General features: G+C 47.4%; 2 protein-coding genes and 1 long non-coding RNA gene across 14 annotated transcripts in view; 1 reads left to right on the forward strand and 2 right to left on the reverse strand.

Annotated features, from left to right (window-relative positions):
* Positions 1-7,157, reverse strand: part of LOC117590548 — a 57,406-nt gene extending 50,249 nt beyond the window's left edge. For 2 of the 7 annotated variants that reach the window (XM_034283278.1, XM_034283277.1), the window contains exon 1: positions 6,818-7,154. In XM_034283278.1, the coding sequence (XP_034139169.1) occupies positions 6,818-6,904 (87 nt within the window). In that variant the 5' untranslated portion in view covers positions 6,905-7,154. Of the gene's footprint in view, positions 1-6,817 lie in introns of all 7 variants that reach the window. The other 5 variants (XM_034283287.1, XM_034283280.1, XM_034283286.1 and 2 more) reach the window with 4 other exon arrangements.
* Positions 7,158-9,215: 2,058 nt separating this feature from the next.
* Positions 9,216-10,286, reverse strand: LOC117590553. The gene is made up of 2 exons (XR_004574304.1): positions 9,934-10,286; positions 9,216-9,437 (listed from the first exon to the last, which is right to left on the reverse strand). It is a non-coding gene; the product is annotated as an uncharacterized LOC117590553 (long non-coding RNA).
* Positions 10,287-11,652: 1,366 nt separating this feature from the next.
* LOC117590516 (mitogen-activated protein kinase kinase kinase) lies at positions 11,653-22,652 on the forward strand. Of its 6 annotated transcripts, none has more exons than XM_034283226.1 (11): positions 11,653-12,108; positions 12,269-12,694; positions 12,779-13,431; positions 13,496-13,662; positions 13,740-13,915; positions 14,180-14,200; positions 14,462-14,635; positions 14,708-14,822; positions 19,954-20,383; positions 20,448-20,872; positions 20,937-22,652. In XM_034283226.1, exons 2-11 carry the CDS (start codon positions 12,446-12,448, stop codon positions 21,932-21,934), a joined length of 3,408 nt encoding a protein of 1,135 aa, XP_034139117.1. In that variant the 5' UTR covers positions 11,653-12,108; positions 12,269-12,445; the 3' UTR covers positions 21,935-22,652. The 6 variants fall into 6 exon arrangements, with proteins under 6 accessions (XP_034139117.1, XP_034139116.1, XP_034139111.1 ...); XM_034283225.1 differs by having other exon boundaries at positions 14,705-14,822; positions 20,937-22,651; XM_034283220.1 differs by lacking the exons at positions 19,954-20,383; positions 20,448-20,872; positions 20,937-22,652 and adding an exon at positions 15,544-18,545 and having other exon boundaries at positions 14,705-14,822.
* The last annotated feature ends 1,943 nt before the right edge of the window (positions 22,653-24,595 follow it).

The following is a 24,595-nucleotide window of genomic DNA, read 5'->3' on the forward strand; positions in this document are numbered from 1 at the left end:
AAAGCAGAGCCAGATCTGGTCCTGGACCTCCACCTCAACCTGCAGTAGCGCCAGCACCTGCACCCCATAGCACCTGGCTACAAGAGCGCGCCAGCACACAAATGAACAGGAAGACAGTGCTCGTTGGAAACGGGGAGACGGAGCACATTTTCGAAGCGTAGAGGCGCCTGCTACTCATGTTTCACGCCGCATTCTGGTTCGGCTTTTCCCATTTGCCACCTCTTTTTTTTCACTCGTTGGGGATTAATGTGGCAGAAAGTCGGGCCAATTGATGAACTGCCACTGGGCCCCTGCCAGAAGGCAATTCTACCATATCATTACGGGACAGAGTCTTCAGACACCCTGGAGTTCCAACCTCAGCTGAGAGAGATATCGTACATGAATGAAGAAAGAGAGGTGGCTTTCCTGCTAAGCCACGCTGAAAGAGGGAAATGTGTATTCACTCTAAGGGATCGCTAATAAATCCTCTTTACTCTGGACATAAGAAGAGACTACACTCTGTACAGGGTACAGGGTACAGGGTACAGGGTATAGTGTGTGGTGTACTAAAACAAAGGAAAGCGAAAGAAAGAAGACAGTGCTAACGTAAGCTGCATAATTATCAGCGCTTCAACGCCGGATGCAGGCACTCTCACATTCACATACAAAAGTTAGGGAATGAATGAGAACAAAAATCAAGAGAATAGATGAGAATGAGAGGCATTCAGAGGAGAGAGAGAGAGTAAGCAGAGTGGGAGCGAAGGGATGAACTGTCTAAGGGATTGACGGAGGGCCACTATGGCGACATAGACAAACTGGGGCACTTGAAACAGAGCAATGGCAAAAGCAAAAGCAAAAGCAAAAGCAACAGCGACATCAGTGGCAGTAGCCCCCTTCAACACACCCCTCCGCCCCTTCATTCCCTCCTCATGCCAGATACTCTTTTGCCACACTCGAATGAAAAATGACAGCAATTACGCTTAAATTATGCGTTTGTTTTCATATGAGCGTCCTTGTCAGTGGTTCTTGTTGCTGTACTTGAAGCTCATTTCACACATACGACACATATGGCCAAGACTCTAGGACACATGCCAACACATAGTAGATGCACACAAACACACACACACACACACAGGCACAGACACACCCACACGTGCACACATTATGACCTAGACCAGGGGACAAGTTTTTCTGTTTGTCGGGGCTTCATGCTTTCTTTGGCCATCCTTCAATGCTCTGTTTTTCCTTTTTTTGTTTGTTATGTTATTTTTCTGTTTTTTTTTCCTTTGGAAATGCCCTGAAAACTGCACAAAATCGTGTTCATATGACTATACATATATACATTATTCATTATTAGCTACATACATAGCTACATATGTATGTATATTATTCTGTAAGACTTTCGTAGGTATTCTTTTTTTCCGGAAGAAGGCCCTGAGCAACGCTTATCAGCACTGTCTTTAGGCCCTGCACTGAACAACACTGGTTCCTGGCTAACCAACACTTGTTTCCGACACAGCTTAGCTGTAAGTGATCTTCCGTACAGCCACACCTTGGCTTGCCACCTACCGTCGCTGACCAGCACTTATTGCTGACCAACACAGTTTCTTAAAGCAAAGAGCATGTGATATTCGAGCCGGAAAAAGTTATTTTCCTTCCCGCTTGACTGCTAATGACAAAGCCAGGAACAAAACCAGAAACGAGCAAATAGAAAAAAAAGGAAATGGGAAGAAGAATTGGACAAAAGGATGGGAAGGCAATGCGCGAGAACAAAGCTTCCACAAAACGTGAGACAAAAAAAAAACACCGCGTGGGACAGAGAGAGAGGGAGAGGGAGAGGGAGAGAGGCAGATGGAGAGTGAAGGAAAAAAGAGATAACAGCAAAGGAGGAAAGAGACAAGAAAAATGGGAAAAGCGAAAAGCGAAAAGCGAGAAAACAAGAACAAAACACTTGACTTGTCATTTTTGACATATAAATGGCGAAACAAATCTTTGGATATTGTTTTAAATGATGCACACACATGCACACACACACATTCATACATACATACACAGACAGAGAAGAGGGTGAGAAAGAGAACGAGGAGAAACGGAGAAACAAACATGTACATGGATAGACACACAGAAAGAGGCACTGGCTAATAAGGCACTGTGAGGCAAAAGGGATGAATGATGTTGAGGTTCGGATGGGCCTTGGGTGATGGTGGGTAGGGAAGTGAAGGGAGTGGGGTCTGAGGGGTGGTGGCATGGGCCACAGGGGGTTATGCAACAAAGTTACACAAATGATACGCACAAATGTCGCCCTTGTTGCTGCTTTTGTTCCGAAGATGAAGCTGAAAATTTGTGAGCCACACCAGAAATCAAGCAAACGAGCCAAAGACCACGCATGGCACATCTTTGGATGCTTGGAGTTGGCATAGGATGCTTGGGATTGGGATAGACAGTTGGACGTACGTGTAGTACGTAGTAGGTCGAGTAGGTATAATCTTCTTTATAGAGTGGTCCAGCACATGCGCATATGCAAACACACACAAACGCACACGCATGTGCGTTGCTTTCAGACTGGCTTTGGTACCCGTACACAATGGGCCAATTACGAGTACAATTTTGCCCCAAGTTTTCCCCATAAGATGCAAACGAGGGTACATTTCATTGCTTCATTTTGTGTCCATCTACCTTAGGCGCCCTTTCTTTCAACAACAACTTTAATTATTTCCTGGGAATCGAAGGGAATCTATGGCTTTCCTATGGTATTTTTCTGTCGCCTATAATTATGTGCGCCAATCACATGAAAACAGCAAAAACTATAGCTGCACCACCAACTACACCATTTGGTGTACTCTACAACAAAAACAGCTTTTGTAATAACTACACCAACACCACCTACGACACTTCAAAAACACCAATAAAGGCAGCAAATCATTTACCAAAACCTACACCAACATGGGAAACAAAACCTTCACCAACAATTATCACAACAACATCATGCACATTGACCATGGATAAAGGATCACAGTACCAAGTAAAAGTTATAGTAATTTTTCTATGTGAACAAAAACCAAAAACTTTTATTGACAGACAACCCCACCAGCCGACCTTCGATTCAGATGATGGGGCAAAGGCTAGTGGAATGGTTGTGGGGCATGAAGAGACTTATGTACATTCCAGACGCCTTCACGACCAAATAAAGACAGAAAAAGGGAGACATGAAAGGAGACAATTGACAGGCGGCAGGCAGCACATGCGGCGTATGCGTAATGCAGAACATTATTTATACCACTTTCACAAATCAATTTTCTGCAAGGCCAATGAAATTTCCTGGAATTGTGCAGCTATTTTCAAACAACATAATACAGAATCAATGAAGAAAAGAAGAAAGTTCCGAGAAAAATAAGGAAAAGTGATGAAGAAACTTAAAGAAGAGTATAAGAAGAAGGAAGAATAGAAGAGCAGGAAACAACCTTTAAGGAATGCTTTAGAAAACCAGTTCTAACAAATATGACAGCTGAGCATGACAACATGGAACATGGAATCGAAGATACTGCCTTGGAAATGTTGGAAATGCAAACATTTATTCAAATCGAAACACCTTTTCAAGGCCAGGCAAGCAGGCACACTGTGCCATAAGAAAAAGTCAAAGAATTAGAGGCACATACAAGACCGACGAGAGATATACAAGAGGAGAGATAACCATTGAAGTAGAGGGGAAAACGTTTATGGGGAGAGCAGAACAAAAGAACAACAGCACAGACTTTGAAAAATCGAAAGAAAACTTCTAGAAAATGAAACATATGTTGAAAGAAAATTCATCGAAGTGCACTAAACATTTATGGAGAAGCGCCACCAGTAGCAGTACCAGTAGCAGTAGCAGAAGCAGCAACCTTCAACATGGAACATTCATGTCGAATGGCAAATGGGGGTGACGACAAGTGGGGTGAGAGGGAGCAGAGAAGTGGGCAAAAGGAAAACTAAGTGGGGAACATTCTGCAACAGAAACTTTTCCAGAGGGTCAGCGGCAGAAGAGGCAGAAGAAGCCAGCGAAAACAATCCACTGTTATACAGCTCATTTCATGAATAATGCTTTACAGACGCACCAACCAGCAGCGAGTATCCCATCCATCCATCCATCCACCATCGCTGGATTTTCCCTTCACCATCACTCACCCTCAGCTCCTCCAGCTGCCTGACACACAAATAAAAAACTGCAAGAAGCTGATAAAAGTCGAACGCAAAAAAAGCGTTGCCTAGTTTTTGGGGCCCCAACAGAAATTGCAACTTTACATGAAAATGAAGGGCGGGGGTGCACTGAAAGAGGGGTCGAAAGAGAGTACGAGAGGTCGTGGCACTAGCAGGGAAGGGGCGTTACTGTGTGTGTTTGTGTGCCTTGGTTCAGCGACTATGTTTGTTTGATGGACGATGACAATTATGACAAACGGAGATTTTTGCCCATCATTTTTTACGACTGCCTCACACACACACACACACACACACGATGCAGAGTCTTTGAATGTTCCTTTTTCTTTCTTACTTACACACACAGAGACACATTTTGTGGCTGTATGAAAGGAACCTTCTACATTGAAGAGAAAGTAACAACTTCAAAATGTGTCAGGGCTCTTTCCAATGCCAGCCACAATTCCAATCCTCCAATGAAACGAATAGAAGATACGCTTTAATCGATGAAGGATACACAAGACTATGTCTAGGAGTGTTCCGTGGAATATTAGTGCTGTAAATTGCAACATTTAAAACTCATTTCCAGACTTATAAAAATGTATCACGCAGAGAGAGAAATTACCATGAAGTGTTGGCGCCACTTGTCAAAACTCCACTCTGAAAGAACTTTGACCCAGAAGCTTTCGACGAGATTAAGATACGCGATAATCGATCACTTCGTATGCGGGATAATTATGCTGTTTACAGATCTCGTTGAATGGCGTTCTTAAGCTGAAATATACATTTATTCGCATGTATTCGCTGTATCTTCTCTGTGGAAGAACTTGAGGTATTTTTACAATTTATCAGAGCTGAACCTTTTCAACTGTTCCCAGAAGTGCCGGCTTGATTGAGGTGTGATTGAAGGAAGCGGCTGGCAGAGGGTATCAAAGGCAAAATCAACGAGGCACAAAGGAACACTCCCATCAGTTGCAAAAAGGAACGATGTGTAGGAGCCACCTACATACATAAATAAATATGTACATATGTATGCTTGTTTGTGTGTGTGTTTTGTGTGTGTGTAATAGCCCAAAACGGCAATGTTTAATTAAAAACGATAAAAGACACAACGGCGGCGGATGGGCAATGCAAATATGTAAAAGAAAGCGAAGGAGGCAGGCGCCAAGGGAGAGTTCGCTGGCAAAAGGGAATGCGAGGGACCAAGGGAGGAGCTACATACATACATATATAGAAGTGTGTTGTGCTGAGTGCTTTGTGGGTGAGTGGGTGGTGTCCCCATCAGTGACAAGGCTGCGCTGCATTCATCAAGCCAAGGCGGCCTCCTACTCATTCTCCCATTCCCACGATTGACAAGCAGCGGATGCAGTTCCTCAGTTACATTTATGTTCCTTTCCATCTTCTCCTCTTCGCCTGCCTGTCTGTGCCCAGCTGCCTGCCTTGTCGTGCCTGCTCCACCTCCTCCCTTCCTCCCTTGCTTGCTCCCATACGCATACGCTCACACCCAAGCAAATTGAAAGCGGAAATGTGCTGCAGCAGCCGCTTCACCCCACTGGCGGTGGTGATGGTGCTGGGGCTGGTGCTCCGGGCTGCCAGGCTGCCAGGCTGCCAGGCACCCGACACCCAGCAAGGGGAGGGAGAAGCAGAAGGAGAAGGAAAGCTGTCAAATAAAATTTCACTTGGACTGAAAGCGATTTCCCCCAATGGGACGCCGATACGCCGGAATCTTTTGCCGAGATCAAATTGAGATCTTTTTGAGGGAATGTTCTCGAGACAAAGCGAAAGACAAAGGCCAAAGGACAGGCAGGGAGAGGCAAAAGTATAAGCTTTAATTGCAGCTCATAAACAAGGTTACATGTAGGGTTTTCCACTGCTTTTAGGGCGGAGTTGAAACGATGCGCAACTACAGAAGTGCGAGTAAATAGCTGTAGTCCTTCAAATTCAATTTCCATGAACATTCTGGCTGGTCTGTAAAGACCCCACCAGATGGCAGACATTTACAAGTTGGACCGAATACATTAAGTAACAGCTAATTGGCGTTTAATCAGAGTTATTGTAAAGGGAATTGGCACTGCGTATTTTGTGCCAGAATGAATCACTTTGGGGCCAATTTCTTTCTTGTGGGAATACGTGTACACAGCGAATGGATGGCATTCATTGAATGTTGCAAAATGTGGCAAGGTGGTCTCTTTTTCAAGCAACTCTTTTAACAGATGGAATGCCTTTTGGTGTTATCTCGATTTTCAAATGCTGAAAACATATCCATGTCCATTTTTATTGTGGAACAACTTGTTGATTCCATAGTTGTAATATTACACACTGCAGCCACAACCCCCTCTACTCGTATTCACGTTCATTCATGAATATATTGCTGCTTTGTTCGTTTTCCAGGCTGCAATTACTAGCATTTCTTAGCTTTAAACTCCAGACGGAAACTAAAGTCAGTGACAGAAAAGAAAACCAAAACGAGTATGGAGAATGGAGACCAAAGGGTATCGCAACTGGAAACTCTCGCTCACGATGAGCCGCCAGACCAGCAGAGCGGACACCATATTTAAACCAAACCCCTGCCACTCTGCCCCAGTCGTAACCCTAATTGATGTTAGTCTAGCGATGGGGTGGGGCATATGGCATGTGAATGCCACTATGAACTGGAAACACTCACCTTTCCCTGTGACGAGGATATCGTGGACGCCGACGGTGTGCCCGAGGATTGTGCGCTTAATGTGGATCGGCTACTGTTCCCTTGCATCGCGCAGCGCGGAGGCGCCAAGGCAACGGATTTCACTTCCTCGCTGCTCAGGAGCTCTCTACCCACAGCCGGGGGCTAACGACTTGTCTCCACTTGTTCCGACTCCGGCTCTTGGCATCAATGATCCCTTGGATTCAGATGCTGCTGCTCCTGAAGCTCTTTCTGTTGCTTTCTCCCGTATGCAGGAGTCGATGTTGTAGGAGGAGACGCACTGGAGAGCATTTTTCCCTCACACGATACCACGTGCTGTCACTATGTGGGAGTCTGCTCGTGTTAAATCCGTTATTATGTCTCAACTTATATCTCAAAATCGAGTACGAACTCTGTCTTTGGTGGTGGTTTGGAACAGTTTTGGGTTTCCTTTAAGCTATATTTTTGTATTGGTGTTTGGCTTTCGGTGTTCTGAAAAGCACAAATGGTTCGGAACAATTAAAATGGGTACGAATTAATTAAGCTCGGGATAAATATACAATCTAAGTATGATTTTTAAAGGATTCTACAAAATAGAATGTGAAACTAAGTATGCCAGGAAGTTGAATGATGAATCTTTGATTAATCGTCCGCTATCAAGGTTTTGCCTCCCATTGCCAAGACTGGACAGCGATGCCATTCCCAATTATTTGCTGTTTCTTTAATAATACTTCATCTTCATCTTCGATCAAATGCTTTCCTGACATTCTGCTCCTCACAGGAGCGCAAAAAAAAAACAAACCAACAACAACATCACAGATCCTATCGTTCTCATATTGGATATCGTGTGGCTGTCATCTCGGAATTGTTAACTCTTTCCAAAGACCTTCAGTTTATGCAATTCTTCATCTGCTCCTTCTTGTTCTTCTGCAACTTTTTTATTGTCATTTTCGCTGTGCTTTCGCTCTCTGTCACTCTTCACTGTTATTCGTTTGCTCGCTTTCTTGTTTGCTCTTCTGCAGTAGCTTCTTCTTCTGGACATTCTACTTAGCCCTTATTCCAGCTGTGTTTTGTCTCTTCCATGAAGTTGAAGCTTGAGCAGCAACTGAGGCTGGGGCTGTGAAAGTTGAATACAACAAAATGTGCTGCCAGCTGCGCAGCCACATCGTACCCATGGCAGCAGAAGAGACTCGGCAATGGCCAAAAATAGGGCTAGGTCATCTAGAGAAGCAGCAGCAGCAGCAGCAGCACACCACCTACCCTACCCACCTCTACAACACCGTCCCAGAAAATGGAAGCAGAGGAGGAAGAGCTGCGAAACGAAACGGATGCTGCAGTCGGCACGCCCATTGAAAGTGGGCGACAACAAAGAAGAGTAAAAGCAGAAGCAGAGCAGTGCCAAGGGCAGCAGCAGCATCCCATCCCTTCCCTTACCCTAATCTCAGGCCCCTTGAAGCACACTTGGCGGCGCAGACATAACCTGAACTTCTTGCGCGCTGCTTACCACGCTGCCAACGGCAACGCCTGCGCCAGCAGAGCAGCTACCAGCAGCAGAAGCAAAAAGCAGCAAATTCAGCAGCAGGACCGGCAGAGAGGCAACGGCAACGGCAACGGCAACGGCAAAGGCAAACGGCAGCCATTTTAGAGGCCAGGCAACAGCTTTACATGGATTTATGTCTATACACATACACATACACATACATATGTATGTATGTACATATATGCATGTGAATGTGTGTACATATATGCATGTGTATGTGTCTATATACGTGTGTGTGTGTATTGGTCTGCCTTCATTTATTTTGGATTTCTTTTTTGTTTTTGTTTTTATTTGTGGCAGCAACAACAGAAACTACAGGAGGAAATAGTGTCAAGGAAACTATTGAAAGGCAGTAAAATAGATTAAATAAAAGATTCTATTTGCTTTCCTAATTGAAACATCCAAACGAACCAATGGAAATCCAATAAAACTCTAAACAATTTCAAGCCAAACTTCCAACCAAACCAATGGAAACCCCAAGATACTCCCCGCAAAGCAAATCAATACCATCCCAAAGAACTTTACAAAATGTGACAATTGCCAGCCCCAAAACAAAACAAGTATGTCGAACCCAAGATGAAACACCTTCAATAAATAACCCAAGAATATGACTATGAATATCCTCGCACAGGAAACCGAATAAATAATTTGTATGATGCGAGTACAATTTAAGATGGAATTCAGCACAGAAAACAAACCATTTGCATGTTATTCATAAAAGAATCTAGCACATAAATGAATCCAACAAGAACTACAACTACGAGTATGAATACATCCAACATCTTAGCGTGCTATTTATTATGAATGATCGAATGAGAATGAATCAATATAGTGTGTACGGGGAATTTCCTTACGTTGCTTTATCCAATTCCTTGTGATTTCTTCCTCTATTTTAATGTTTAAACAATTACTTAATTCAATTTGATTTGGCTTGTTTTTTTGTGCGTTTCGTTTTGTTTTAAGGTCGAAAGCTTAAGCTACAATTTATTATTTATTTCATTGGCTATATTTCATTTTTTTTGTTGCGCTTTGGAGACTGTCCTGAAGGTGGGGCGGCTGTGTTTTTACATTTTTCTGCCTTGGCTTTTTGGAAAAAAAATTCAAAAAAAAAAGGATATATGTGTAAGAAGGGCCAACACACTCGCACAGACACCCACAGACACGCACGGAGACGCACACTCCAACACACTCATACGCACACACAACGGACACACACACACATACACACACACAGAGGAGCGCGCACGCGGCGAGCAGCACGGAAAAAAAATGTTGAGAAATTTTGGCAAACGACCGAGTCTACTACGGCCACGGCGACGGCGACGGCGACGGCAACGGTGACGGCTCTGGCTCTGGCTCCGGGAAACCCTAGTGAAATCTGTAAACTACCATCAGATCCGGAATTGTTATCCATATTTATTTATTTAAAAAAAAAAACAAAACATTTTCAACTTCTTCTGCCATGGGCCCGGGCATTGAAGAGCAGTTTTTGTGTGTGTTTGAGTTCAGTTTTCTTGCTTTTTCCTGTGCCGAATCTCGATACTGTTGGGTCCATTCTGTTCTGTTCTGGTTTCCTTACGTGCAATCTGCCCGTGCGCTGCGCACGCCGCGTCTGCCGCCGTGAAATGTGCTACGATTTGTGTTGAAATCTTGCGCGTAACTGAACCGAGCCGAGCCGAGCCGAGCCGTTTTCCTATTCATTTGTATTCCAGTTTTTCAGGAGATGCTGCGCTCGTTCGGGGTCGGAACCGCTCGTGTTGGACTTTTGCCTTTTTGGCGGTGTCGTGCGAGCAGCAGCCGTTGCCGTAGCCCCGTGCAATGGCACTGGGCTCTGTGTGGGGCTCTGGGTACGAGTCCGGCTATCGCTATGGCTCTGGATCTGGCTGGCGCTGACTCCGGCTCTGGTTTCAGGACATCTGACTGAGCTGCCGATGCCGCAGCAGCCGAAAGCGATGGTAGCGGCGCGTACGATGATGCTAATGCTGATGTACAGTGGGCGTGAACGAGCACTTAGTAGCGACACTTTTTTTAAGTCCTGTCAGTAAACATCGAAATATAGGAATGAAAACTTACCGAATAAAAGGCTGCAGAACTTATGCAATTTAAATTAAATTCTAATAAAAGAACACTTAAAATATCATATAATTTATATCTTGTTTGTAAATATATATATGTGGGTACACATGTTTGAGCAGAGAAAAGTCCATCAGATGCTACTGTGCAAGGCCGCCGATGGACCAGCCGGGCAGAGCAAAAGCCGAGTCGGCACAGGCCGAACCAGGCCGAGCAGAACTGAGCCGATTACAGCAGAGCCGCAGCTCCAAATGGGTGGGTGGGAACAGTCTACAACTGTGCAAGGTATGGTCCTATTTCTCTCCGATTAGAATGGGTCGTTTTCCAGCCATTCCCTTCCGGTCCGTCTAGCCATCTGGTGTTTCTCTGGCAACTGCAGCCACTGAAACTGAAATGACCTTACCTTGCCCAAGTATACCCTTTGGCTGCCACGCATAACACATGGCCTGGCATGGCCCAAAAGACAGTACGCCCACACAGGGGCGAATTGTGAGCGGCCGACGGAGTGTCCCAGAGAGAGTAGCAGCGGAAGCAGAGCAAGAGCGACAACAGCAAGAGAGTGTGCGGCGCTGCCAGGATACACAGCGGGAAGCGGCGAGGCAGCATCAGAGGCCGCCGCAGAAACTATGTTCACACCCCGGCCCACTGCCCTGCACGAAACATGCGCAGAGTCCAAGGAGATTAATCAAATAACAAATAAAAGAGAGATGCAGCATCAACAGCAGATGTTATTAATACTACAACGTATTAGATAATATTAATACGAATATTCACTAAATACAAGCAAACGAGTCTGAAACCTGTCCGTTTCTATGCATTTGAAAGTCTGGCGCTGCTCATATTTACGTTGATTCCGAGCACGCCGTGGCGTATTTTCGGAGGGAGTCGATAGCCCCTGATCGTCATCGTAGACGGTCATCGCTATGGTGCCACTCCACTACTCTTATTACTAGTAAAGTGTGACCGAAACTCATCGATACATTTGTGTTACGCCTGATGGTTTATTGATTCATAAGCCGTAAATTAAAATTTCAGGTGATTGCTTCGTTATTCTGCTGTTGCACTGCCAAAAATTCTATAAAAATACTAAATCTACCTCTAACTCTCACTGCATGCTCTTCCCATTAGATTTTTGTTGCTGGTCTCACTCAATCTTCAGTTTAAGTGTAATGGAAAACGAACAATAATATCACATTCGTGTATCGATACAATATCGATATTGGCATCGATACCCATCCCTAAACTGCACAACTCTGGTTTTTTTATGTTTTAAAAACATATGCGGAAACAAAAATCAATACATTGCTAATGCATAGCGATTGCAATTGATTAAGCCAGGTCTAATTGAATCCAGCCCGTTGCAGCCACAGTGCCCAAAGCGACGTAACAAACGTAACGAAAAGACATCGGGACAACGACATCTCGACAATGGTGTGTTGTGTGCGTGCGTGTGTGTGTGTTTTGTATCGTGTTGTCTGATTGTTTCGTGCGTGCCTCTGCTTGTGTGCAGTCGGTCGGTCGGTCACTTGGTCGGTCAGACGGTTGGACGTAGAGGGTGACACGGGCGAGGAACAGTGGAGCAGTGCAGGGACGGCAGCGGTGGCATCAGTGCAGCAGCAACAACTACAAAAGCGGCCGCCTCAAAAAAGGAGTGCAAGGCAATCTCTCTTTCTAGATCTGGGTGAGTGGAAAAAAGGCGCGCTGCACCCGAACCCGCAAAGGCGGCAGGGCAGTGGTGGGTGGATGTCGCATCGAACCATCACAACGCACCGCACCGCTTTCCTCCTTCCAGTTAATGCTTTTTTAAGTCCCTTTTTCTTCCATTGGTGTTTATCTCGCAGAATTCGCAGAAAAGCGCAACGCAACGCGACGCTCGACACAAAGACAGCTCGAGACGGCAGCGTGGATATCGGTGCGCGGGCCGGACGCTATCGCGATCCTATGTCGCCGAGTGTGAGCCTTTGATGCGGCCACAGCACAGTCGATAAGGAACGGCAATCCCGGTAGCAGGAGCAGCCATGCTCCCCATCAGCGAGGAGCAGAGCCAAAAGCAGCAGAACCACCAGCACCAGCCGAGTCCAGACAATGTTGTGGACGATGCCGATGCTCAGGTGGGTGACGGCAGCCTCTGGACAGCCCTGTACGACTACGATGCCCAGGGCGAAGATGAGCTGACGCTGCGCCGCGGCCAAATTGTGGTCGTCCTCTCCACGGACAGCGAAGTGTCCGGCGATGTGGGCTGGTGGACGGGCAAGATTGGTGACAAGGTGAGTAGTGGCACCACCAAGAGGGAAAGGGTGTAATTGAGACTGCAAGACTGCACCACTTACTGGCTGTTACTCCACCCACAGGTCGGTGTATTTCCGCGAGACTTTGTCACGGACGAAGATCCACTGCAGCTGAACGTGCCATCGGCCATTGGCGACATCCAGCCGCACGAGATTGAGTACGAGGAGATGGACATCAAGGAAGTGATCGGCTCTGGTGGCTTCTGCAAGGTGCATCGCGGATACTACGATGGCGAGGAGGTGGCCATCAAGATCGCCCACCAAACGGGAGACGATGATATGCAACGGATGCGCGACAATGTACTCCAGGAAGCGAAACTCTTCTGGGCCCTCAAGCACGAGAATATTGCGGCCCTGCGCGGCGTCTGCCTCAAGACGAAGCTCTGCCTTGTGATGGAGTATGCCCGCGGCGGCAGCCTCAATCGCATTCTGGCCGGCAAGATACCGCCAGATGTTCTGGTCAACTGGGCCATACAAATTGCCCGAGGCATGAACTATCTGCACAACGAGGCACCCATGTCTATTATACACCGCGACCTCAAGTCCTCCAATGTCCTCATCTACGAGGCCATCGAGGACAACCATCTGCAGCAGAAGACGCTTAAGATCACGGACTTTGGACTCGCCCGCGAAATGTACAACACGCAGAGGATGAGCGCTGCGGGCACCTATGCCTGGATGCCGCCCGAGGTGATCAGTGTCAGCACGTACTCCAAGTGAGTTTCCTACGAAAAGTCTAAAAAAAAGCTCGTCTATCTCTGACGCTGTCTCTCTACGCAGATCCTCGGATGTTTGGAGTTATGGCGTGCTGCTGTGGGAGCTAATAACTGGCGAGACGCCGTACAAGGGCTTTGATCCATTGTCCGTGGCGTATGGCGTGGCTGTCAATACCCTGACATTGCCCATACCAAAAACATGCCCCGAAACCTGGGGTTCTCTAATGAAGAGTAAGTCTTCCGCATCCACACATCCATGCAGATATTTGTGATTGATTATTTTAACCATCGCAACTGTTGTATTTCAGGCTGCTGGCAAACGGATCCGCACAAACGACCCGGCTTCAAGGAAATACTCAAGCAACTGGAGAGCATTGCCCGCTCCAAGTTCACGCTGACGCCGCAGGAGTCCTTTCACTATATGCAGGAGTGCTGGAAGAAGGAGATAGCCGAGGTCCTGCACGATTTGCGCGAAAAAGAAAAGGTATTTGCCCAACGAGCAAATCAGCAACCTTTGGGGACATCTCTCTCCCATTCCACAAAGGGGAACACCATCAGATCTTTTTGTGTGCTCTCTTATTCTCTCTCTGTCTCTCTCTTGAGTTATCTTCATATTCCTCTCCCACCTGCCACTCCTATAATCTTTTTATTATCTCTGATGACATTCTAATCATTTGGTTTATACTTTTTCTTCTTAACAAAAAAAAACATAAACCAAACGAAATTATCCCTCAAAAACCATGTAAAGCGTTTCCAAACCATCGAAGAGGTAAGAGGTTGCTCTCACTCTCTCTGTCTCTCTCTTGCGTTTTCTGTTCCGTTGTTTGACTTGTTCTTATTTTGGCTGTTTCCCGATTCGTTTTCCACAATTGGTCGATCAACGCTCGCACAATATTCCACCCACAACAACCACCTCAAGCCAACTGCTGCATGGTTCTTAGTTTCGTTTTTAGTTTTCGCATTTCTGTTTTCTGCATGATCTTGATATCCCCACACTGAATTTATGCCCCGTATAACTACCCCCGTCTAGGAACTGCGCAACAAGGAGGAGCAGCTGCTGCAGGTGCAGAACGAGCAGCGCGAGAAGGCGACCCTCCTCAAGATACGGGAACAAAATCTGCGGGAGCGAGAGATAGAGCTGATTGGACGGGAGTTGGTGATGATGCAGCCAGTACCAAAACGAAAGCCCAAAAAGGGTAAAAAGGTAACACACAAGTCAAACTTTGAAGAGATCTAATTGCTAATGCGAATGCCATTCCCAATATATTTATAGCAGAACAAGCCGCTGCAGATATCTTTGCCCACGGAATTTCGGCACACCATCACGGCCGTGCGCGACAAGGCAGAGCCGCCTGGCTCACCATCCTTCTCCGGATTACGACTCGTTGCACGTGAGTATTCCAACAGTCTATCGACTTTTATACACATACACACGTCTACGTATGTTCTATATTCCGATTAAATGATTATGAGATCTCATTTTCATTGTTTTTGATGACTCAAGTGAGTCTAAAGCGCGCTTCATTATCATAAGCCCAGCCAAGAGGACTAGCAGATGGCCATTAAACCATTTAGAGATTTAAAGTAGATTATCCTCAAAGCTAACTAAAGCCTTGGAAACTTTGTTCGTTCGTTAACCAGTAGTGGGATTCAGGGATTCAGTCTAAAAGAGTTCAGCATTTTCAGCTTGCTGCTGTTTTTAATCGACTAATACAAGAGTTCGAGTCAGATAGAGCGCGAAAGGAGCTTAGGCGAGATATTAGTTACTAGTTTCACTCATAAAATACATGCAAATGAATTGAAGTAATGCTGTTCCATTTTCCAATTGGTATTCGTGTTCTGTTTGTGCTTAAGGTTTTAAAACGCACCTGCTTAGGTCTTTATACTTAGAGATTAGATTAGACCTATACACTGGTCGAGGGAACACTCACGGCGCAGAAATGTAGGCCGTAATCGTTTCTTATATTTGAATTTTTATGCTTTTTGCATGCATTTTTTGTATTTAATACCGATTGATTGATTTGATATTTATTTTAATTTGATTTTTTATTTACATTGTTTTATGTTTTGGTTACAAATGGTTACAAAATCTCTGTTGTGCGAATGGGCCAGTCACTGATGGGCATAAGGGCAAGACTTGGGGACCATCGACGATGCACCAGAGGGAGCGCTCGCTGCTGCCATCGCAGCTGGGCGGCGGCCAGCCGGAGTGGCCAGCACAGACCTCTACCCACTCATCGTTCAGCAAGAGTGCACCCAATCTGGACAAAAGCAAGCATCCGGGTCAGCAGGGTACGGGCCAGGCCATGCATCATCCGTCATCGGCCTCGGCATCGTCGACGCCACCGCCCCAGCAGCAGCAGCAGCAGCTGGCCGGGCATAATATGGCCATCGCCATGACTGTGGCTGTGGCTGGTGCTGGTGCTGCGACCACGTCGTCCTTTTATGGTGGCGAGGCGGCTGGCAGGGCCACAGGTATACCATTGCCATATTTTCTAACGCGCCCCAACCACAACAACATCTCCACCACAACCTTCACCACCACCACCAACAACAACATCAACAACAACAACAACTTTAACTCCGCCAACAACAACAGCAACAACAATAAGAGCAACCAACAACAACAACAACAACAAATGATTAACAATAGCAATAGCAACAATAATAATAGTAATAATAATAATAATAGTAGTAGCTGTAACCAGAGTAAAACTAATCCGATAATGCTGCCCACATCCTCGAGCGCATTCTCATCTGCATCATCATCCATCATCATTCACTCGAACGCCCCATTGCCCCACTCCAACACCAACATCAACACCACCACCAACTGCAGCCACAACCAGATCCGCAACAACAGCAGCCACACCAACCAGAGCAACAGCAACCACAGCCAAAGCAAATCATCAGCCAAATTTTACCATCGAGCCAGGAGTCAAGAGTGCGGACTGGACAGTGCGGCAACGGCGTATCAGCTGCCTAGCACGCCGCTGTTTCCGGTATCTGATGACAGCTCCGAGACGGACACGGTGACACCCACCACGGGCTGTTTTCATTTCCTCAAGTCCGGTAACTCGGGGTCCGCTGGTGCCAACAGCAACAGTGGAGCAGCAGCCATCGGCTCGGGCGTGAGTCTGATACGTTTCGGTGGCAGCCTCGGTAACAGCCCGGCGGTGGGCCGGAAGAAGCATTCACTGGACAGCAGCCACCCGCAGGCGGCCACCACTAGCCTGGCCCTGCCGCTGGAGGCGAGGGGCGAGAATAATACCTACGATCGGGCCTTCTACCGCGAAGTGGTGAAGAAAATCAACGCCAGCAGTGAGCGGGTAAACTCCAAGTCGAGCGGAGATCTCACCATGTACAACTGCAGCACACCGCTGACCACGACCATGGCGGATCCCTTGGGCCTGGACTACGAAGATGCGGAGGAGGCCTTCGAGGGCGGGGGAGGACGCTTTCAGCGGAATGCCTCTGGATCACAGTTCCCGCGGCATTGCTTCTTCAAGGAGCCAAACAACAGTCGGCCGCCGGAGAGCTCCAGCGACGAGGAGGAGGAGGCGGTGGACGATAACGATGAGCGCGGACAGGAGGAAACGTCGATGGACACGTCGTCGGCCTCGAGCACGGTGCGCCAGAACTCGACCACTTCGCGCAAGAGCTCGGTGACATTTCAGAGCGTCAGCTTCGAGGAACCAACACCCACTAGCACGGGCACTGCCAAAGCCGATCCCTATGCGTCCAGTGCATCGATCAGCTTCTCCACCTCCTCCTCCTCGACGGGTGGCCATGGGGATGGTAACGATGTCGTCAGGCATGAGCAGGCCATGGCTATGGCGACAGGAAGCCAGAACGGCTACAATATGCAGGAGAACTCCATACTGGCCACACGACGCATGCTGGACGTCCAGCCCCATCCGGATGTGATCAAGATGAAGCAGCATCTGCTGGAGGAGGAACAGCGCCAGCACAGCAAGAACCAAAAGAAGCAGCGGCCCAAGCACATAGCCAAATCCAAGTCCGTTGAGACGACCGCCGAGCCGCAGAAATCTGGCCACCATAACCATCATTCCTCCAGCTCTAACAAAATACGCTCCTTGATGAATATCTTTTCGCGCTCGAAGAAGAAGTACAGCAAGCTGTCGGAGCATTCCATGGGCAGGGGCCCTCACATGGGTAGCACCGAGTTCAGTGCCATCGATCCCTACGAGGCTGCCGATCTGGCGCTGATGGCCCGAGGCGGCGGCGGCACCAGTCGCACCCTCAAGCGCAAGAGTAAGAAGCCCCAGACGCAATCCTGTGAGCAGTTGGAACGCTGCTGATGCGGATGAGAGAGATGATAGGTGATCTAGGTGTGTTGGTGTTGGTGTTAGAGTTGAAGTTGGATCTCTGGATCCCGATTAACCTCGCTGCCTGGTGCACATCCATGCTCACCCACACACGAAACACTTGGACACAGCCGCACACAAAACGCATCAATTGCTCATTGTTTTATATTAAAACCCTAAAATAAGCCAGAACCCGAAAAAAAAGAACCCCGATCACATATCCGATTGCATCGTCCGATTGATCCGAAAGACGGGCGACAGATAGATAGATAGATCTAGCAGGAACCTTCTCCCATTAAGTGCTGCTTCGCATTATGAAGGGAAGACATCAACTGCCAACTAAAGGCCCACGAATCGGTTACTAACGAAAGCAAATCGAAGCAATATTCGGCCAGATCAGAGATGGAGGAGACCAAACGGTTCGTAATTAGTCCAGTGATTTGTATGAGGTATTAGAGGAAAAAGTTCATGGATTGACCACTGAAAGACGAAGGTGAATCGCTCATTGGAAATATCAGAACTTTGAAGGATTCACCATTGAAGGGTATTTGAAAGCAGCAGAATAAGGAAGATGACAGACGTAGGTAGATGTTTAAAGGAAACGACTGTAGCAAGGACGAAAACTTTCAAGGAGGGACCATCAAGTGGATGATTTTTTTGCCATTAAAGCGTTATTGGGGGACGTAGGATACTAACACATCCCATTAAGATGCATGGGACGATGGCAAATTATTTCAAGCTAAATCAATATTTATAAATGTTTGACGACTTGAATTAACCTTAAGGCAACCCTATACTATACTATACTATACCCCTATACAACAACTATATTTATACCGATGCATACATGCCCTACCATACATTACACACATCTTAGTTGAACTAAGTTTTAGTCGTACGAGAAGCAGAGTGAATATTTTTTTTGTTCATTTTGTATTTTGCTTTTTTCTTTGTAACTTTGCTAGAGTTATTTTTCAAAAATTCAAAGAATAAGATTTTATTCCGCTGTGCTCCACATTTGAGAATCTTTTTCAGCATTAAGGTGTTTCTTACTCGAAGAGTAAATAGGGAATATTGTATTTGTGCACAAAGTGGATGTATGTAACACACAGAAGGAGACGTTTCCGACCCCATATATTCTTGATCAGCATCAATAGCCGAGTCGATATAGCCATGTCTGTCTGTCTGTCTAGTTAAGCGTCTGGATCTCGGAGACTATAAGAGCTGGAGCCACCAAATTTTGCATCCAGATGGTTGTATGCTTGAACTGATACAATGTATTTCAAACGCCTTTCCGTAGAGAAGGACTATATCTATAGGATAACTGAATTGGGATCGGATTGGATCATTATTAGAGCCAGAATAAAGAAATTAATTTGAAAATTAAAAAACAAACCCAAAACCCCTTACGCGCAGTTACAAAAGAAAGTGAATGAGGATTCTATAATTTGTGTGGAGCACAGAAGGAATTTAATTGAAATTCAATTTATTTAATTCGATTTAGTATTTTGAGCACAGTTTTATTTTTACAATCGGTTCGAGTCTTTCATTTATTTATAATTTAAAAAAAAAAAAGAGAAAATATTAAAAAAAAACTGTGATCAAAAATGAAGAAAGAAAAATTGATAATTTTGTGTATTATTTTTTAATAAACAGTTTTTTGTTAGATTGTATATTTTTACCAAGTTTGTTCGTTTTACGTTAAAATTTCGATTTGATTTCAATGTAATTTGTAAATGAATGTATTTTCCATTGGGGCAGGGCCCGCCACAGACCGCAGGGGCCTAACCCAAAACAAAACGCTCCCACCCCCCCATAAGAACCCAAAGTGGAAATCCGAAAATAAAACAAACTAAAAAGAAACCAAAGACAAGTTTTGATTGTCGTATTAGCTGTCGAAACATAACCCCCGGTAGACCCAGAGCCGAGAACACCGACCCTGCCACTCCACATAGACAGAGGGACACTTGGGGAATGAACTATGGTGTATGGTAAATGCGGTGGTTATTGCTATTGGTATTGCCTGCGGTGACCTGTGTCCTTTGTCCTTTGTCCTGTACCCCCTACCCACACCACCATAAACAATTCTTTTCTGAGCCTTCTGAAAATGCCTCACGTTACTCAACACTGTCTTGTCAACGCTGCCTGCTGGATTTTGTCTGGAATGTGATCTGACGCACTGCCACACCACCAGGATACCAGAGCAACAACAAAATGGATAACTTGCGCCCGGGCGTGACCACGAACATGCCGATCATGTCGCCGTCGCCATACCTGCTCAGCCGCTTCACCAGCAATGTGCCACTGCCCACCCTCTACGCAGGCGACTCTGCCCGGAAGCCGAAGCTCTCGGTGATCGAGCTGCTGCTGTACAACATGGCGTCGCTGCTGGCCGGCGTGGCGGCCGGCTACGATGTGCGCATGTCCAATGTGTCGCCCGTGCATCCCACGCTGCTCAGCGAGCTGCCGGCCCTGAAGGCGGCCCCCAAGGCAGCGGCTGCTCTGGCACTTTCGGCTGAGGAGAAGCCACTGACGGAGCACGAGGAGGACCAGCAGCTGCAGCTGCAGCTCAAAGAGAAGGAGTCACAGGAGACGCCCCGCAAGCTGGCGGCAGGACACGCAAGGTGAGTATATGCCTGGGATAATCCCCTCATCGAAAGCAAAACTAAAAGTATTTATGACCAACAGATATGGCAGCCTGGAAGGGGGCGTCAGCACGTCACAGCCCACATCCCTGGCCCGTCGCATCGGTGGCAGTCAGCCGTATTACACTCCAGTGCAGCGCACGCCGCAACACCAGATGCACCACCAGCAACAGCAACAGCAGCACCACCACCAGGCGGCACCACTCGCAGCAGCGGTGGCTGCTGTACAACCGCAACCAGTACAAACCGCTGCTATAACCGCTCTCTATGCGGGCTCCCAACCGCCGACGCCCTCGCCCCGACGAAAGCTGAGCAACAGCAGCTTCGGCAACACGGACGGGGCCTTCGAGGAGTTCCGGGTGGGCGGCGGCATTGGACCTCCGCCGCTCTACGCGCCTGCCGATTACCTGAGGAACGGGCCGAGCTACTCCAACGATGGTGCCGGCAACTACCGCAATGGTTACTTTGGTGAGTGGCCAGCCCAGTCTGTCTGTTCTCCACATTTAAAGACGACAGTCTGTGTTCCTTTTAGGTTCGAACTACTTCCCGTATCGGCCTGAGCTGAACTACAGCTATGAGCGGGATTGCAAATCGTATCCGGATTACTCCTACGACTACAACCATCGGCTGCCCGACTACTACGACTACCAGTACGAGGCGCCAGTGGTGCCAGTGCCAATGCCCGTTGCCGTGCCCGTACCAGTGCCCGTGCCGGTGGCAGTGCCCGTTCAAGCACCCACATCCTTGCCGCTGCAGGCGCAGACACGAACGCCGCCGCCGCGTGTCCCACAGATGGGTGTGAGTGCCGGTGGCCATCGGCGGACGCCTTCGACCGTGTCCAGCAACTCGAACGTGCTGCTGGAGCACGAGGAGCTGCTCTACGACTACAACAATCTCAATCTGAATGTGGACTATGAGCGGGACAGAGAGCAGGTGACGCCGCTGTCGCTGCCGCCACCCACCAAGCAGGAGCTGTACGCCGGCTCACCGAAGCTGCTCAATCGCCTCATACACAGCCCCTTGCCGATGACAAAGAGCAAGTATGCGTCGGTGGCGCGACCCGCCAGCCTGCCCTTTGAGCAGCACGCCCTCACCCTCACCTACCAGCAGCCGATGGTGGTGCCGCCGACCAGCGGCGTCCTCAGCAGCAGCCAGGCCAAACTGCGCAGCTCGCTGAAGAAGTACAACAACAGCAGCAGCAGCAAGGGCACACCGCTGAATGGTTCCATATCGTCGCAGCAGGGCACGCCCACGAATCCCACGCCCCCCGACTCGTTGACCAGCGACGACAGCTCCTACCTGAGCGCCAAGGAGGGGTCCATCGGCTCGCAGCACAGTCGTGTGCGCTTCAGTCCTGAGGCGTATCTGGATGCGAATGCCTTGCCATTGCCGGCGCATGCTCTGGTACGCCGCATGACGGCACCGGCCATGCAGCAGCAAACGCAGCCACAGCAGCATCATCATCATCATCATCGGCGACATCGTCAGGCTTCCAGTGGCAGCACACCATCACCCTCGACATCCTCCTAGCAGGCGCGACTGGCGCTAACGCTGCAGTTGGCGCGCAGTCCGGGAGCGGACATCGGAAGCGGAAATGGAAATGGAAACGGAAACGGAGGCTTGAGCAGTGCGTCAGCGGCTGGCAGCGTCGGACTGTCTCTGCACCAGGAACGTGTTCCCTATCGCTGGTACTCGGGTGCACGACGCTCCCGCTCTGCCCACTACGAGTACCGCCTATGAGAGGCAGACACAAAAGCGAGCGGGATGGCCATAGCCTCCAGCTGTACCTCAAGCAATTTCGAAAGCAAACCTCTACCCGCGGCAGGGTATTATCTGTTTGATATCTGTAAGCTAGTCGTAGTCATCGAGGTTGTTACTTAATATAGATTTCGATGTTGCGATGTTGCGATGTTTCGATGTCCCCCAATGACTTGTGCGATTTGCCTTAAAAAAATAGCGAAAAAAATAAAAGAAAAACAAAAATAGTTCCATAGACAGTCAGTCGCTTAGCGAGAAGGTTTCCAACTCGCAAAAACCAACAATAATAATGTTAAATAATACTTTATAATTCCGTGAAGAATAAGCATCCCAAATATCAAGAGACACACACACACACAACACACACACACACACACACAGATAGACACGCGCCAGCCAGCCAGCCGCCGTAAGCTCCATTTTTAAGTCTGAACAAAATGTTAATATATATTCATACCTATACATAGGACATATATACATTATATATATATATTTATAAATACATAGACTAGTGCATATATACATATAAATATACATATATATATATATAGCTGCGTTAAATCCCAACTCCCCGCCCCACAAAAGAACTATCTCTGAATTGAATAACAGTGTAGAAAGAAGGCGCGATCCATATACATGCATATATAATCGTATAATTATTCAAGATATATTGCATACCGTGTACCCCGCTATATACAAGTCTCATAATATATACATATACACCATATGGATGGACTGCTTAGAGGTTTATACATAGCTAACTACCCTAACTCGATGTATTCCACAACAACATTCATCTGCAAGTGTCATCAGAAATGCTAGCCTTACCCTCGCTCTCTCTCTCCTGTTAAATGTATAAATGAACAAATCCACTCCACTAAAGACATACAACAAAGACAGTACATGCGATTATCTATAACTAATTAATAACTATTATTTAGACAAATTGTTGTTTATGCTCACACCACACGCAGAAGAAACAAAAGCAAAATGTTAACCCAAAACAAAGCCAAGAAAAAAGCAGATCAAATGAATATATGTATGTATGTGCGTGTGTCTCAACCAAAGCAATGTATCTACCACACACACACACACACACACACACTCGATGCTCTATATATATGTACATATATATTGCAACAGAAAGCAGAACCATCAGATGCAAAAGCTAGCCAACAATTTACCTTCTAGTTTAATTGCAATTTCCCCAAGCCCACAGGCCACAGCCCTAATGCCGCATTATTTATTAATTAATTAGACCACAAAGAAGAGGACAGTGTATTTAGTTGCCGTTTAATTGCCATGAATTAAATAATTAATTAATGAAACGAAATGAATTAGCAAGCGGCCCATGCCCATGCCCATGCCCATGCCCATGCCCATGCCCACGGCCCATGCCCAGGTGCACTCCCAAAAAATACTTAAACGCAATAACAATTGCTGCTTGTGACTTATGTTATGTACAAATTAGCAATTAACGTTCCAAACTTAACCAATATGGAAAATGGACAAACATCATTTAATAATTCAACCATTTGATTCGGTGACCAAAACAAGTGACAAAATAAAAGCAAACACAAAACTATTTTTTATAGAAAACCAAAACAAAAATTCCTTCGGGCCCTCTCGATTTCTCTTTGTTCTGTTCGGGCATATAAAAGGCTCGGCTACTGCCTGAGGGCGCTCAGTCAGAGTATGGAGTCCCGCCGGGCACTGGACAATCTCTTTAGCTGCTTCTATGCGCAGGGCATGCAGGCGCCCGAGGACAGTCGTCCCGCCAGGAGCCTGCTCTGGCGGCGCATCTACCGCTGCTTCGGGGCTGTCATGTACGTGTGGCAGCTGCTGGTGGTGCCCGCGTCCTTTGTGATCAGCTACCGGTATATGGGCGGCATGGAGATCACACAAGTGCTGACCTCGCTGCAGGTGGCCATCAATGCAGTCATTCTGCCCGCTAAGATCGTGGCTCTAGTCGGCAGTCTGCCCTTGCTGCGACGTGCCGAGATTCACATGGCAGAGCTGGACGGTCGCTGCACGGAGCCGGAGGAGTTCCATCGCATCGGGGAGGCGGTGCGCCTCTGCAATCGTCTGGTGTGGTTCTACCAGATCTCCTATGCCATCTACTCCGTCTCGACATTTGTGTGTGCCTTCCTGCTGGAGCAGCCGCCCTATTCCCTCTACCTGCCCGGCCTCGACTGGCAGCAGTCGTGGCGGCAGTTCTGCATACAGGCCTGGATTGAGTTCCTCATCATGAGCTGCACGTGTCTGCACCAGGCCAGCGACGATGTCTATGCCGTCATCTATCTGTATGTGGTGCGGCTGCATGTCCAGCTGCTGGCACGGCGAGTGCGCCGCCTGGGCCATGACCTGCGCGCGGATAAACTCTGCCAGAGTCCCCAGCTGCAGGCGGAACAGTGCGAGGAGCTGCAGCGTTGC

The sequence above is a fragment of the Drosophila guanche genome, unplaced genomic scaffold (assembly GCF_900245975.1).
Source record: "Drosophila guanche unplaced genomic scaffold, DGUA_6, whole genome shotgun sequence".
Taxonomy (NCBI): Eukaryota; Metazoa; Arthropoda; class Insecta; order Diptera; family Drosophilidae; genus Drosophila; species Drosophila guanche.

Excerpts from the sequence above, each read along its gene's own strand:
- LOC117590516 (XM_034283220.1), top strand. The coding sequence starts at position 12,446 with ATGCTCCCCATCAGCGAGGAGCAGAGCCAAAAGCAGCAGAACCACCAG. Across the intron at positions 13,916-14,179 it reads ATTTGCGCGAAAAAGAAAAG|CGTTTCCAAACCATCGAAGA; the intron begins GTATTTGCCCAA and ends AACCATGTAAAG. Across the intron at positions 14,201-14,461 it reads GTTTCCAAACCATCGAAGAG|GAACTGCGCAACAAGGAGGA; the intron begins GTAAGAGGTTGC and ends ACCCCCGTCTAG.